Raw genomic sequence first — 16,759 nt, forward strand, 5'->3', positions numbered from 1 at the left:
ACATGGACAGTGACAAATTGTCTAGAATTTTCAAGAATACCCATTGAAAGTTTGAACAGATTTGGATGTCTTGTATATGACACCATCACTAGTAACTGAACTGTGTTAGGATTTGGTGTCTCTCAACATGTTACCTTTCCGCTTGTTTTCCCTACCACTTTTTCCCCCTTATTCTTTTTTCTATTGTATTTTTTTATTTTGTGTATTTTGTATTTTATATTACATTGCAATACGTGGTGTTTATTCAAGCGGGTTTCTTATACTCATCTACTAACATTTTATCATATCTTTTGTACATTTTATAATTTGGTGCTTGTAAGATTTTCTGTGATTTCAGTTCATCCATTACTTTATTTCTGTGCTAAACATCTTAATTCCTTCTTTAATTTTTTGTTAAACATAAAATAAAAAATGAACCAAGTTTACAAACAATGCGAAATAAAAATATCCTACTGTTTTGTGTATACAGCTCTTATGCAAACCTATGAGTAGTCTGACCCTGCAGTCATATGTTACTCTCTTTTGTTGGCATTGCAAAGAATAAAATCCACGGCCAAAATCCATGGCCAAATCCACATGTTGCAGACGTAGAAATTTCCGCTGCGCGTGAACATCGCCCTAGGCCTCCTTCTTGTACAGATTTTTTTTTTTAGCAGCTTAAAATCCATCAAAAAAGAACTTCTAAAAATGTGAAAGTTATTAAATTGGAACATATTTTTTAAGGAGTTTTTAGTGGCATTTTGATGGCGATTTTCTTTTGGTGTCATTTTGTACATGCTTTCCTTCTGGAGTTTTTGAAGTCCTAAAGAGAAGCCTATGGGAAAAACCCCGAAAAATACGCCATACGCAGATCATGCTCTGTTTCCTAGGTTCCTGTATTCAGCATAAAAGCCTCGCTGTATAGTTCCCATTATAATCCTTCGCTGAATATCTATATAAAAAGAAATCTCGATTTGGATAAAATCTGCATTGTACTGTTTTTCCGATAAAAAAAAAAAGTTTTTCCTTTTGATTGTAAATATGAAAAGCACATATCAGAATGAGATCCTCGGTCTCATCTCTTGTATTCGCACCCCAACAGATGACTGTATAGACAGAACATACAAATTAAATACCAAGTCAAGATAAAATCATTTCATTAAGCTCCTTAAATGAAGACACATTCACAGACATGGAAACAAACGACCCTTTATTCACTCTCCGAACACTTCTAAAGAATGTGGATAAATGAGAAACGACTGAATCTTCTGTCTGAGTCGTAATATCCTTAGCTGAGCACACAAGAACTTTAAATTGCAAAACCTCTCAGTTGTGACTTATTATAGAAATTGCACATTCTGAGGAAAATCATAGAATTGCAAAGAGAATTAGCTGGGCTAGATGACAATGCCATTGGATCAGCATTACTGCAAATGTAAAATACAAATTAACTAGAGCATTGCCGGATCAAGGCTGGCAGAGTCCTCTGGGCAAAAACAATGTTGGGAGTCCATCCACAGCTAGATTTTAACATGCTTAAAGGGTTTGTCCGGTTTTAGCAAATTAATGTTATTTATTTTGTATAATTTAAATTTATACAATTTCCCAATGTACTTTCTATATTAATTCCTTACGGTTCTCAAGATCTCTGCTGGTTGTTATTCAGTAGGAACTCTCATTGCTTACTTCCAGAGGAAAAAAATCTTGAAAACCGTGAGGAATCAATACAGAAAGTATATTGGAAATTGTATAATTTTTAATTATTCAAAAAATAACATTAATTTGCGGAACCCGGACAATCCCTTGAAGGTGTCTGACAGTGTCTCCTTATGACAATTAACAGTCTCAGGCACATGGTTTCTTCTAGTTAATAGCACAGGCAGATGAGGCATTTTTTGTCACTTAAAGCGTACCTATCTTTTCAGGTGACTCAAGAATAAGCTGTCATATGTGTGTACATGAGGAATAATACTATATCTGGCCATTATATGACATTTTTTTTTACCCTCTACAGTCTTTAATCCTAATTCTAGGTTGTCTCTGAGCTAGTGAGCGGAGCCTAACTGCTGTCATGTCTTCTATATACTGCACACATAGAAGAGGAGAATCCTACTCTCCTATCTCTATCTATATCATTTATAGGGGAAGCAATAGCATGGAGGAGATTATACAGCAGCAATGAGCATGAGCAGTGTAGCTGAGATTCCATTACTGGGGTGACATAGAAAGCCTACCAGCAGCCTGCAGCACTTCTGTGTTTTTCTCACTATGCTCCTGCCTCCTCCCCTCAGCTCACCCCTCCCCTCCATAGACTTACATGCAGCATGAGTGTTGCTGACACTCTCTCAGCTCCCTCCACCTGCTCCCCCTCCCCTCTCCACAGACTTGTATAGGCAGACAGTGAGGATACACACACCCACCTTCTGCAGAAGTCAATTCTGCTCTGTAACCAGGGTCAGCCAATGCTATTGACAATAGAGGGTGGATAGCAGATTACAGGTAGGGAGACACCTATTGGCAGTAACTTCACCCAGAATTTGCATGGATAAAACAACTGAATTTTAACAGTAAGTAAATTACAAAGTTGTTTCAGGTAAATTATTAGATCAGCATAAGTTGTCTAAAAAGTTAGCGTCCATTTAAGAAAATTTGTTGGAAACGTAAAAGCTTTCAGACTCTGGTAGTGTTGAGGAGGTAAAGGTCCTTTGAGGGTAAAGGCCTCTGCACAATTGGTCCTTTTGCCCTGCCTATAATCTTTCCCTGTTTCCGAGCCTAAGCTTTTCTGGTTAAAGTTTCTTAATACCTTGGCTGATTTGGTTGTTCATTAGCTAAAGGTTGTATTTAATCCAAATAGGAAACATCAAAATGAATTATCAGAATCAGTTCAATGGCTCCCATCAAAGTCTCCGACCATCTTATAATTCACGTTCAATCAACTTTTTACAAAATCTTGACTTTATCTTCATGTAAATAATATGGGCTTCATCTATTGAAACATTTTCTATTTTCTATCAAAAAGTGGAACTTAACATTCTCTAGTGTGATCCAGACACTAGACAGCCCACCACAGTGCATGCAGCTTTAAAGGGGTTGTCTCAAATACTGATTTTGGAAATCTAAGGTATTAGAGGGACATTTTACATTTGCCAAACAATAAACAGCCAATAACACCCTGCTATTGGCTTATTTTCAGAAACCTTATAGGGAGAATTGAATTGTACAAAGTGGAAAACTGATTTAATCAACAAATTCATATTTAAATTCATTCTGTTCATTCTATCTAATAAGCTTTATTTACAGGGGTATTTCCAAAATCAGAAATTATCAGTAATCCACAGGATAGGTGATCATTTTCTGATCGCTGAGGGCCCCCTCGCTGGGACCCCCACTGATCGTTAAAATGGGTTTTCGAACTCCTAGTTCTGCCGCACTGCACCCCTGCAGTAAAGAGGAGCTTGAATGGAGCGGTGGTCGAGCATGCACCTGCCGCTCTATTTAATGTGTATGAAATTGATGGAAAAAGCCAAGCGCTGCACTCAACTGTTTCTATAATTCCCATAGACTATGAATAAAACAAATGAGCGGTGTATATATGGTTATTGTGATCTTACTAGATCCAGTTATCACTTGTTAGCGCTTTTTCCCCTTGTAACAGAGGATATACTGTATGTGGTGGTAAAATATTATTAAAAATCAAGTCCGAAAAGACCTTTGGGAAATACCATATGAAAAATAAAATTAAAAGTAAAAAATTAAAAAATTAAAAAAAAATCATAATGAGTGATAAAATTAATAAATAATAAAACCCTCCCAATCATGTGGTATGTGAAGCCCAGCCCTCATGTTATATATCAAAATTACTATACTGTCGGATAATGGCAGAAAATGCTATAATTTCTATTTTACTTTTTTTTTTACATCATTAAGAAAAATGTTGGAATTTGAAAAAAAATTCACTTTTTTTTTGCATTAAATCCAATTATTTTTTTGAAAAAAAAATGTCAAAAGGAAAATTGCTAAAATTGTTCAGAGCACTAAGGCCCAAAGTAGCCTTGCTTGGGGGCTGGCTTGTGTGTCTTAATGACAATTAGATCACATTATATTCATTAACAAAAAACTTTTATTTTTTTTGATCCAAAAGTTTTGTAATATTAGATTATAATTATTTGAGCTTTAGGACGGATTAACTGCACAGAATGAAAACAAACTTTTTAATAACTAATAATTGTTGTTTTGCTGGTGGTTTTATCTTAGACTTTTTTGTCATGTGCGGCTACCTCCCAATTCATTCTCCACATAAATGTGGGCTGGTCGAACATGAGTCAAGGGACCCCCGTTCTCCTGATAAGTGAAGGTCGCAGAGGTTAGCCCAGCACATTGCAGGCATATCCCATGAATGTGCATTGGTGGGGTATACAGGAGAAAAAAAAATTGTCTTTGGATATGAATAAGGAATAAAGAAAAACAACTTATCTATATGAGAGATAATAATTTAGACTTACTTCTTTATATCCAAACACTATTCGACCATCATTGATTATGGTGGCCTGAAAGGTGAAGCTTCCGAGACTGTAGTTGTCTTGTAGGTGAACATGGTCCCACTGAACTACAAGGGCGGTACCTAGAAAAAAACATCTAAATATTAGGAACATTCTCCAACATGTCGAATCTCTAAGTCATACAAACAATTCAACCCTCAAAGACTCGGGAAGGAGGATGTTCATTACTCTTGTGCTGCTATTCTTCAACCTGAAAGACCTGAGCAATATTTAAAAGACAATTGGTTGAAGGATTTGTCTGGTTGGACAGCCCCGATCCATAAGGCCTATTAGGACATATGGATGTAGTAGAGGGGAGTCCCTTTGGCCCTTTTAGTCACAGTAAAGGGCCAATACAAAAAGTAGCTCTGAGCTGTAGTCGCCTGTTTTCGTCATTCCCATAGACATGCTCGACCGCCGCTCCATTATAATATGCTCCTCACTGTGGTCAAGAGGTGGAAAGGATCTAGGGGTTTTGGGACCCCCGTTCTTAAAATTAGTGGGGGTCCCAGTGATTAGAAAATGATCACCTATTCTGTGGATAGGAGATCATTTATGATTATGGGAATACCACTGAAATCATTGTATAAATAAAATTATATATTTATGCAAGTTTCTAATAGGGATGTCACGATACCAGAATTTGGACTTCGATACCGATACTTAGTTTAGTATTTCGATTTCGATACCAATTCTATACTTTGCCAACAGTAATAAAAAAAAAAGTTCTTCCATTTTCTAATGTGATGCGCGAGGTGTGATGATGAATTTAACCTCCACGTGCCTCACATTAATAGTAATTAAGCCCATCATATTTCTCAGTCATAATGGGTTAATGTGTGAGGCACATGGGGGTTAAATTCATCACACCACGTGCCCCACAATAAGTGATAGAAAGCTGTTTTTTTTTGTTTTATTTTACAGCGTACACATCATAAATGATGCAAAAAAATTGTTGTGCAGTTTATTACGGCCGTGCCAATACCCTATATGTGTATATTTTATGTATTGAGACTTATTTTAATGTTTATTGTAAAAAAAGGTGTATGTGTATATTTTTTATTTAACATTACTTTATGTTTTTACTTTATTTTTTAAACTTTAATGTACTGGCAGATATCTATATACTGATAGTACACAGTAAGTTGTTAGGACATACCTAAGTATGCCCTAACAACAGGAAATATGGTAGGACAGCCCTAGGGGCCTTCAATGAACCCTGGGCTTTCTGCCCATATATGGTATGTCCCTCAATCGCGTCATAGGAATTCCCTATGACGCGAGTCACCTGTGATCACAGCATTGAGGGAAATAGCAGCGGAGATGAGAGGCTTCTCTAATCTCCGCCAGCGGGGCTGCGGCTGTGTAATTCAGCCATTGCCCCGCTCCTGACAGGAAGTGCGCGCGCGGTCAGCATGAGGAGATGCGGCCGGCGCTGCACTAATGAGCGGCGGTTCAGGCACTGAGGACAGAACATGGGGGTGTTTTGCAGTGCACCCGCCATGTTCTGTCTTCAGCACCGCCGCTCATTAGTGCAGCGCTGGCCGCATCACATCATCCTGCGCACATGTCAGGACTCAGGAGCGGGGCAATGGCTGTGTTACACAGCCGCAGCCCCGCTCTCATAAATTCAAATGTTACAATGCTCAGCTGTGCAGCCGCACAGCTAATTATCGAAATACATGAAATAACGGTATCGAACTGTTTGGGGATGCAGAGTATCGAAACAGTATCAAAGTTTCGATGCATCGTGCATCCCTAGTTTCTGATATATTTTCCTAAACCCAATTCCAAGATCTCTGCTTGCTGTCAATCAATAGTAAGATTTATTGTTTACTTCTAGTGCATAAAAATCTGTCGTGGTCATGTGATGGACACACAGCTGCACCGCTCGTTACAGGTACAGCACAGTTATCAGAGCTATGTCTTGTAACGAGCCGTGCATCTAATGTTGGAGCTTCTTCTACATAAGAAGACACCAGTATTATAAAGGGCACATGGTAGGTAGAGGGCCCTGTTACAGATTTTTTATTTTAAATTATACCTCGGCATGCCCCTTACATGAACACAACAGATTTGTATCCCCTGGTGGTAAACAGTGCAGGTTCCCATTGAATGACAGCAAGCAGAGATCTTGAAAATCATTAAGGAATGATACACAAAGTATATTAGAAAGTTGTATAACCTTTCATCAGACAATGAGTAAGCTTTTTTTTCCTGAAACTAATATCCCTTTAAGGTAATACTTTATTGCATATTCTGGATAGACATATTTGTGTGAATTTCATACATACCATTGTCAAAGTATCTGACTGTAGAATTTCTGGACACGCCTGGATCAAAATTAGCCATCAAGGGAGCAATGTATTGTGTTGCGGTGAGCATCCGATGAACAACTTCTCCTGTATATATAAAACCTGCAGAATCCAGAACAGATATTAGAATCAGATTTCTTATAACGAGGGAATAGAAAATGCTAACACCAGCTTTATGCGCACACTGGAAGATCGGTTTATCACTTTCCGGATCTACGACGTGCCACAAATTTGCCAATTAAGTATATTTTGTATGTGTTTTGCTGAATTACAGAGGTTCCGATAACGCAAAGTAGAGGGAATTACATCTCTTTACAGGGCAAGAAAATGTCTGACAGGCATATGTTGTGACATATTGCCGAGGCATATTCAGTTCTATAGAGTTTGCTAACGTTTCTGTTCTTATCTGTTTTCTGTCAATTTGTGTTACTGGTTTTCATTTTATGTCCTCAGAATTACCTTTTTCATACTTTACGTCACCCACGAGTAGCTTATGAGCATTAGTGAAAAAGAAAAACTAAATTTAGGATTCTTTATCAGTAAACACAACTGAGGTCTTTTAGTTTGTAAATGTCTTGTTTGCATTTTCTAAATAACCTTGTGATTTGTGTGTCTCTGATCAATCAATTAATATTTGTATTTGTATTTAATATTGTAACTATCTATCTATCTATCTATCTATCTATCTATCTATCTATCTATCTATCTATCTATCTATCTATCTATCTATCTATCTATCTATCTATCTATCTATCTATCTCATATCTATCTATCTATCTATCTATCTATCTATCTATCTATCTATCTATCTATCTATCTATCTATCTATCTATCTATCTATCTATCTATCTATCTATCTATCTATCTATCTATCTATCTATCTATCATCCAAATACAATGTCAGCCGCACAGCCTTGTAAATCGTAGGTGGGTGCCGACCTGCCCAGGTCAGGGCTAACAGACCTGCTGTAGTAGAATCCAAAAATCAGGCAGCACTCCAAGGTATAAGCAAGGTAGAAAAAAGGTGCTTTATTGGTCCATATACACACGACGTTTCAGCTCAACACAGGAGCCTTGAGAAAGGCTCCTGTGTTGAGCTGAAACGTCGTGTGTATATGGACCAATAAAGCACCTTTTTTCTACCTTGCTTATACCTTGGAGTGCTGCCTGATTTTTGGATTCTATCTATCTATCTATCTATCTATCTATCTATCTATCTATCTATCTATCTATCTATCTATCTATTTTAAATTAGGAAATTAAAAATATTAGTCACTGTTCACCGTGGCTGCAATAAACTGCTGGTTAGAATGAGGAGCTCTGGCAATTTCACTATATAAGGTCTAACATTACTGAGGGCAACCCTTTGAGGAAAAGGATGAGAGAATAAGGAAGATTTGGTGTAAACTTGCATAGAAGATGGGGGTTCAATGACAGCTCTCTATAAGCTCCAGAATAGTTGCCTACGGTTGAAACTTCCTATCCCAGTTAAAAGTAGGAAGAACAGCTCTGGAAGACAAACTGCGGCCCTAAAAATTTAAATACTGTGCAGAACAGGAATTTAATTCCTGATTTAATGTCACATTAGTTAATTTAAGGACAATGCTCATGAATAACATTCTGAATATAATGATGAATAAATTTGTTCAAGAGCCACATTCAGCATAAACGAATAAACATTTAATACTGATCTGAGATTTATGTGCAGTCACAGAGCGCAGGAACTCCCATGCTATGTTTTGTAAATTCGGATGTGGGCTGTGATTCATTTCTGCCACTCTTTACTTCATCTTTAGCCCCTGGTAATGATGTCACTTCAAGTCGATTTACAATGGAATGAAGCGTAGTCTATGGTTTGTACAATTATAATGGATGAAAGCTTATTAAACACCAATTTGTGAGGCATTTACAAAGTCTTAAAAAATCTCCATTTACAAGAACGCATAAATGCATTATTCCATGGAAATGTAATGTTATTGACTGGCGTCATCTATTAACCAACACAAATTATAAGGAAACAATATAGGAAAGAAATGGTAAGGACGCAGAAATATTGACCTGTCTAATTCAAGGCAATCATTATTATCACTCTTTGATGACCTGCTCTGATATAGTATGGCACAGGCAGTAGTGTACCATATAAGTGTGGCAGTGCCCGTACAATCAGGTGTGGGACAACAGCAGCAATACATAACTGAATTCATGCTCTAATAGCTAAGATCAGAAATACCTCTGCGCCATTTAACTTCATGTATGCCGTTATCAAACCTGATTGCTTTATACAAAGGACAAAGCAGAGGGTACCCCCTTTGATCGTGTTACAGGGAATGCTTATGATGTCATCTGTATACATACCATATATGGGCAGACTGCCTAGGATTCATTGATAGACCCTAGGGTTGTATGGTTATGTTGACCTTTTGTGCCCTGACAACTACCTTTCTACTTGTTTAGAGGTGATTTTCTATGATGATTGATAAATGGTAAAAAAATATTGATATCATATATGTACCCCAGAATGACATGAAAACACTTTTTTTTGGTATATTTCTGTTTCTAGATTGGTAACATTAACACCAACAAAGTAGTTGAACAGGATTAGAACAACAATGATGCATTCTTCCAGAAATACCACTCTTCCCTGTTCATGGGTTGTATCTGGTATTGCAGCCCAGCTCCATTGAAGTGAATGGAGCTGAGCTGCAATATCACACGCAACCAGTGGAGAGGTGTGGCTCTGTTTTTGATAGAAAGCAGCCATATGTATGTAAACCTGTACATCCCCATTAACGACTGTTATCTGCATGACACACATTTTCTTTCACCAGCAAATGTGTCAGACTCCACCTCTTCCCTTTTTACGCCCCTTTCTCTACACAGTTAATTAGTGACAAAAAAATCTCTTATAATTGGCAAAAAGTTACAAAATGCAATGGTGTTCAGCAAAATTATCTTTCTAGTGGCCAAAAATATCTATACTATGACCACATGTGTCATTTGTAGGCTTTCCTTAAAATCTCAGCCTACTTCCTAATCGTAGAAAAAAATGTAACAAAAAAATTGCTAATATTAAGAAAAATATTGATTTTTGAGATTTAAAAGACATTAGTGATCCCTTTTTCAAAGTCTAACCCAATTAGACAATTCAGTTTTGTGCAGTTACTAAAATTCTACAAATATCGTATCACTGAAAGTTTCTGGTAAGGCTGGGTTCACACGAGCATGTTCGGTCCGTAAAGGACGGAATGTATTTCGGCCGCAAGTCCCGGACCGAACACACTGCAGGCACTCGGGCTCCTAGCATCATAGTTATGTACGAAGCTAGGAGTCCCTGCCTCTCCGTGGAACTACTGTCCCGTACTGAAAACATGATTACAGTACGGACTGAATATGCTAATGTGAATCCAGCCTTACAAGTAAGCCGCCACCATGATCTGAAAATATTGCATTTGAACAGTCAGCATTTGGAGACAAATGCCACCCCTGCGCAAGTCTAAAGCTCTCCTTAAAGGGGTTGTTTTATCCCGAAAACTCTTTTTAAATTAAAGCCAGGCCAACAATCAGAATATTGCTGCGATTGTCTCCTCCAATGGTCAGCTGTTATAACTTGATGTACATTCAAATGAAAGGCTTACCATGTGATACACAGACGGACGAGGTCCAACAGAGTGAGAGCTGCTCTTAGTTACCGGTTCTCCGCTAAGGTTTTGTAGACGGGTCCCCCACTTTGAGTGAATAACCCACCATCTTTTACATAATACTACATTACTTCTATAGCGGAAATGTATGGCCGGATGAAACTTCCCCTCCCCTGCAAATAACAGCTCATCACCAGGGGTTCCAGGGGCCAGACCCTGGGGCCGCTGTTTTTAAAAACAGGGTAGTCATGATGAGAAAACCCATCTAAACAATCATATAGAAAAAAGATTGCCACCTTTGGAGTAGATGTCATCATAAATGTGACATATTTTGCTCTTTTGTAAGTGACATTGACTTTTATCAATAGTATTACTAATATGTGAGATTCTTCTTAAGGTTCTTTACATAGAAATAAAATAGAATGATAAATGTTCATTGTAATAGATTACCAGATGTAACACTGACAATGAAGAGTATCTGTCAAGGTTGAGCTCTATTTAAACAGAAGAGAACTATAGTAATGTCCTATTACAGAACATCGTCATCCAAATATACTCTCAGATATATGATTTCATATGTTTAACCAACTTATGATAAAGCTGGCGGAGAAGTCAAACAAAGCTGCGTTTTCATAAGAATAGTACTAATAATTCCTGCGTAACCTACAGATATGTCTCCAGATTACACTTCTCAATTCCCTCAGTCTTCTCAACGGTTTACGTTTTAAAGGGTAACTAAAGCTTTTCACCGATTTTGATAGTTTAAGCCAATTATCTGGCATTACAATGTCTACGTCAGTTCTCCTATAGTTACCTATCTGAGGGCAGCATAGGATAGAGGGGGGATGCTGAGTTTGGGGATATATAGTTTCCTATGTAAAAAGTTGCAATGTTGCTGCCAGAACACATAGAAAAAGCCTGTGAGTCCTCCTTCCTCCGCCCACATACAGTGATTGACAGCTCTGCCTGTATGGGTTTGTATAGTGAAAACTGTCAATCACTGTGTGTGGGAGGGGGGACCAGGACACACAGGCTTTCTCTGTTTTCTGGCAGCATAAAAAGCATTTACAGGGAAATACTGGATCAAATCATAGAAAACTATACACCCCTCTCTATCCTATGCTGCCCTCAGATAGGAGACCTGACAGATCTGCTTTAACCCCTTGGTGATCACGTACTTGTACGCGATAGCCAAAGGGAAGTATTCTAACATACAGCCCACACCTTACTGCAAGTAGTGGAATAAGAGATAACACCGTTCACTCCGTGCTCGGAGTGGAGCTCCACCTTACACAGGTGGCTGAAATTGGACCATGCTGGTCGAATCTGAGGAATGGATCATTTCTCTCCTCTAAAGAAAAGAGATTTCTTTCCAACAACTGGAGGTGTTGCTTGAGAGACTCTGTGTTTCTAACAACGACAAATGGACGCCAGGCTCATCATATTTTCATTGAGGACACCCATTTGGCCGAACATACAACCGATATATCGAAGGGGCCCCTCGATTGCAACAATACACAAAAAAATAGATAAGTACATCTGGATTGGTAAACAAGTTCCATATTGATTGCTCAATGTAATTATATTGTACTGTGTATTTTGTCTTGGATTCGGATTAAGCAATTCATGATATGATTATTTTCTCGGCTGATCCTGTTTTATGATACCTTTTAGTGACTTATTTTGTATGTCTTTGACTCTTCTCCTTTGACTATGCTATGAAGTTGTATGGTTAATTGACTTGACTCAAATTTTAAATTAATTAATAAATTTGTACTTTTTTATATCAAATCCTACCTAGAGTGTGCTGGTTTATGTCCAATATTTGTTTTTGTTTTTTCTAACTACGATCCCACCTGTTTAGCCACATAATCATGATCAGTAGCGACTGCGGCATCTAAGTAGTAACAAAGTGGAGGGTTGCCCCCTTCAACAGCAAATCGGCAGATCCGCGACGCGATCGCAGGATGCCGACGGTTGTCATGGCAGCCTGGGGGCCTAATAAAGGCTTCCAGGCCTGCCGCCTTTGTGCTAATTCTAAGCCCTGCTCCTTATAATAATATAATAGTATAAGTGCAGGCAAAAGGAAACTGACTCTGGGAGGGGGACGATGGGGCAGAAATGAATTTACTGCAGTGGGTTGATTATTTTTGTACTGAACTAGATTACAAAAAATCATGTTCACACAACCGACACAGAAAACTAGTTGTATTTAAGACATATTATAGTATTTTTAACCTATGTATGCCCTAAACCTCATTGAAGAACAGGTTGACAAGATCATCTTTAACTTCTTTAACCCCTTAAGGACGCAGCCTAGTTTGGGCCTTAAGGCTCAGAGCCCATTTTTCAAATCTGACATATTTCACTTTATGTGGTAATAACGTCGGAATGCTTAAACCTATCCAAGCGATTCTGAGATTGTTTTCTCGTGACACTTTGGGCTTCATGTTCGTGGTAAAATTTGGTCGATATATTCAGTGTTTATTGGTGAAAAATTGCAAAATTTAGAGAAAATTTTGAAAAAATTGCATTTTTCAGAATTTAAATGCATCTGCTTGTAAAACAGACGGTTATACCACCCAAAATAGTTACTAGTTCACATTTCCCATATGTCTACTTTAGATTGGCATCGTTTTTTTAACATTCTTTTATTTTTCTTGGACGTTACAAGGCTTAGAACATAAACAGCAATTTCTCATATTTTTAAGAAAATTTCAAAAGCCTTTTTTTTAAGGTACCTCTTGAGTTCTGAAGTGGCTTTGAGGGGCCTATGTATTAGAAACCCCCATAAAACACCCCATTTTAAAAACTAGACCCCTCAAAGTATTCAAAACAGCATTTAGAAAGTTTTTTAACCCTTCAGGCATTTCACAGGAATTAAAGCAATGTGGAGGTGAAATTTGCAAATTTCATTTTTCTTGCTGAATTTCAATATTATTCCATTTTTTTCTGTAACACAGAAGATTTTACCAGAGAAATACTACTAAATATGTATTGTCCAGATTCTGCAGTTTTTAGAAATGTCCCACATGTGGCTCTAGTGCGCTCGTGGAATAAAACACAAGCCTCAGAAACAAAGGAGCACCTAGTGCATTTTGAGGCCTCTTTTTTATTAGAATATATTTTAGGCAGCATGCCAGGTTTGAAGAGGTGTTGAGGTATGAAAGCAATGGAAACCCACCAGAAGTGACCCCATTTTGGAAACTAGACCCCTCAAGGAATTCATTTATGGTTGTTGTTATCATTTTGACCACACCGTTTTTTCACAGCACCTATTTGAATTGGGCTGTGAAATTAAAAAAATGATATTTTTTCCATTAAGATGTAATTTTTGTTCAAAATTTCTTATTTTCACAAGGAATAAAACACCCCATTTTGTTGCCCAATTTGTCCTTAGTGCGGCAATACCCCATTTGTGGTGATAAACTGCCGTTTGGGCCCATGGGAGGACTCAGAAGGAAAGGAGCGCTATGTGTTTGTTGGAGTCCAGATTTTGCTGGATTGGTTTTCGGGTTCCATGTCGCATTTGCAGAGCCCCAGAGGTATGAAAGCAATGGAAACCCACCAGAAGTGACCCCATTTTGGAAACTAGACCCCTCAAGGAATTCATTTATGGTTGTTGTTATCATTTTGACCACACCGTTTTTTCACAGCACCTATTTGAATTGGGCTGTGAATTAAAAAAATGATATTTTTTTCCATTAAGATGTAATTTTTGTTCAAAATTTCTTATTTTCACAAGGAATAAAACACCCCATTTTGTTGCCCAATTTGTCCTGAGTGCGGCAATACCCCATTTGTGGTGATAAACTGATGTTTGGGCCCATGGCAGGACTCAGAAGGAAAGGACCACCATTTGGCCTACTGGAGCTTTTCTTGTGCTAAGTCATGTAGGCAGAAGCCCCTGAGGTACCAGTACAGTTAAAACCCCCGAGAAGTGACCCCATTTTAAAAACTACACCCCTTAAGACATTCATCTAGTGGTGTAGTGAGCATTTTGACCCCACAGTTATTGTGTAAAAGGTAATGCGCAGCAGATGGTGCAAAGTGAGATTTGCAATTTCCTATGCATATATGCCATTTCAGTGTCTGATATATTGTGCCCAGCATGTGCCACTGGAGACATACACCCCATAAATTGTAATGTGGGTTCTCCCGGGTACGGCAATACCCTACATGTGGCTGTTATTAGCTGACTGGGCACACGACAGGGCTCAGAAGGGAAGGACCACCATTTAGCCTACTGGAGCTTTTCTGGTGCTAAGTCATGTAGGCAGAACCCCTGAGGTACCAGTACAGTTGAAACCCCCGAGAAGTGACCCCATTTTAAAAACTACACCCCTTAAGACATTCATCTAGTGGTGTAGTGAGCATTTTGACCCCACAGTTATTGTGTAAAAGGTAATGCGCAGCAGATGGTGCAAAGTGAGATTTGCAATTTCCTATGCATATATGCCATTTCAGTGTCTGATATATTGTGCCCAGCATGTGCCACTGGAGACATACACCCCATAAATTGTAATGTGGGTTCTCCCGGGTACGGCAATACCCTACATGTGGCTGTTATTAGCTGCCTGGGCACACGACAGGGCTCAGAAGGGAAGGACCACCATTTAGCCTACTGGAGCTTTTCTGGTGCTAAGTCATGTAGGCAGAACCCCTGAGGTACCAGTACAGTTGAAACCCCCGAGAAGTGACCCCATTTTAAAAACTACACCCCTTAAGACATTCATCTAGTGGTGTAGTGAGCATTTTGACCCCACAGTTATTGTGTAAAAGGTAATGCGCAGCAGATGGTGCAAAGTGAGATTTGCAATTTCCTATGCATATATGCCATTTCAGTGTCTGATATATTGTGCCCAGCATGTGCCACTGGAGACATACACCCCATAAATTGTAATGTGGGTTCTCCCGGGTACGGCAATACCCTACATGTGGCTGTTATTAGCTGCCTGGGCACACGACAGGGCTCAGAAGGGAAGGACCACCATTTAGCCTACTGGAGCTTTTCTGGTGCTAAGTCATGTAGGCAGAACCCCTGAGGTACCAGTACAGTTGAAACCCCCGAGAAGTGACCCCATTTTAAAAACTACACCCCTTAAGACATTCATCTAGTGGTGTAGTGAGCATTTTGACCCCACAGTTATTGTGTAAAAGGTAATGCGCAGCAGATGGTGCAAAGTGAGATTTGCAATTTCCTATGCATATATGCCATTTCAGTGTCTGATATATTGTGCCCAGCATGTGCCACTGGAGACATACACCCCATAAATTGTAATGTGGGTTCTCCCGGGTACGGCAATACCCTACATGTGGCTGTTATTAGCTGCCTGGGCACACGACAGGGCTCAGAAGGGAAGGACCACCATTTAGCCTACTGGAGCTTTTCTGGTGCTAAGTCATGTAGGCAGAACCCCTGAGGTACCAGTACAGTTGAAACCCCCGAGAAGTGAACCCATTTTAAAAACTACACCCCTTAAGACATTCATCTAGAGTGTAGTGAGCATTTTGACCCAACAGTTATTGTGTAAAAGGTAATGCGCAGTAGATGGTGCAAAGTGAGATTTGCAATTTCCTATACATATATGCCATTTCAGTGTCCGATATATTGTGCCCAGCATGTGCCACCGGAGACATACACCCCATAAATTGTAATGTGGGTTCTCCCGGGTACGGCAATACCCTACATGTGGCTGTTATTTGCTGCTTGGGCACATGGCAGGGCTCAAAAGGGAAAGATGAGGGGGATAAGCTGTGCGGAGTGCATCAGGGTAAATTAAAAATCAAGGGATGTATGGTAAATTTTAAAACAATCTTTCATACAGAGCCCTGGTTTTTCGGGACACGTGTCGCATTGGTATGTTGTGTCCTTCCTTATCCCCCTCTTATAGCACACTTTGCACCTCTTTTGACTTTTTCCCTTCTTGCCAGTTTGGGGAACTTCTCCTGGAAAGTGTTGCCCTGGTACGATGCGTGTGGCCTCGCTTCCAGAAGTACTGGGTGCCCCTCCTTCCTGGTCGCCAAAAATTAGGTTCTTTATAACCACCTCTTGAAATTCCAGGAAAGTTCCCCTCTGGCCTGCACATCGACGTAGCACGTACGCATTGTACAATGCCATCTGTATGATGTGCACGGCCAGCTTCTTATACCACACCCTCGATTTCCGCGTAGCGCTGTAGGGCTTCAGGACTTGATCTGACAAGTCCACCCCTCCCATGTACCTATTGTAGTCCAGGATGCAATCTGGTTTGGGGGTCTCTGTACTGGTACCTCGTACAGGTACATG

The 16,759-nt window shown here is 39.2% G+C and overlaps 1 protein-coding gene across 1 annotated transcript in view; it reads right to left on the bottom strand.

Annotated features, from left to right (window-relative positions):
* The window catches only part of PLXDC2 (plexin domain containing 2), a 419,557-nt gene that overhangs the window by 127,081 nt on the left and 275,717 nt on the right, over positions 1 to 16,759 (bottom strand). Inside the window, exons 5-6 of the mRNA XM_075827580.1 lie at positions 6,812 to 6,934; positions 4,482 to 4,600 (exon numbers count right to left, since the gene is read on the bottom strand). Of these exons, the coding sequence (XP_075683695.1) occupies positions 4,482 to 4,600; positions 6,812 to 6,934 (242 nt within the window). The remainder of the gene's footprint in view (positions 1 to 4,481; positions 4,601 to 6,811; positions 6,935 to 16,759) is intronic.

This window comes from Rhinoderma darwinii, chromosome 5 (assembly GCF_050947455.1).
Source record: "Rhinoderma darwinii isolate aRhiDar2 chromosome 5, aRhiDar2.hap1, whole genome shotgun sequence".
Taxonomy (NCBI): Eukaryota; Metazoa; Chordata; class Amphibia; order Anura; family Rhinodermatidae; genus Rhinoderma; species Rhinoderma darwinii.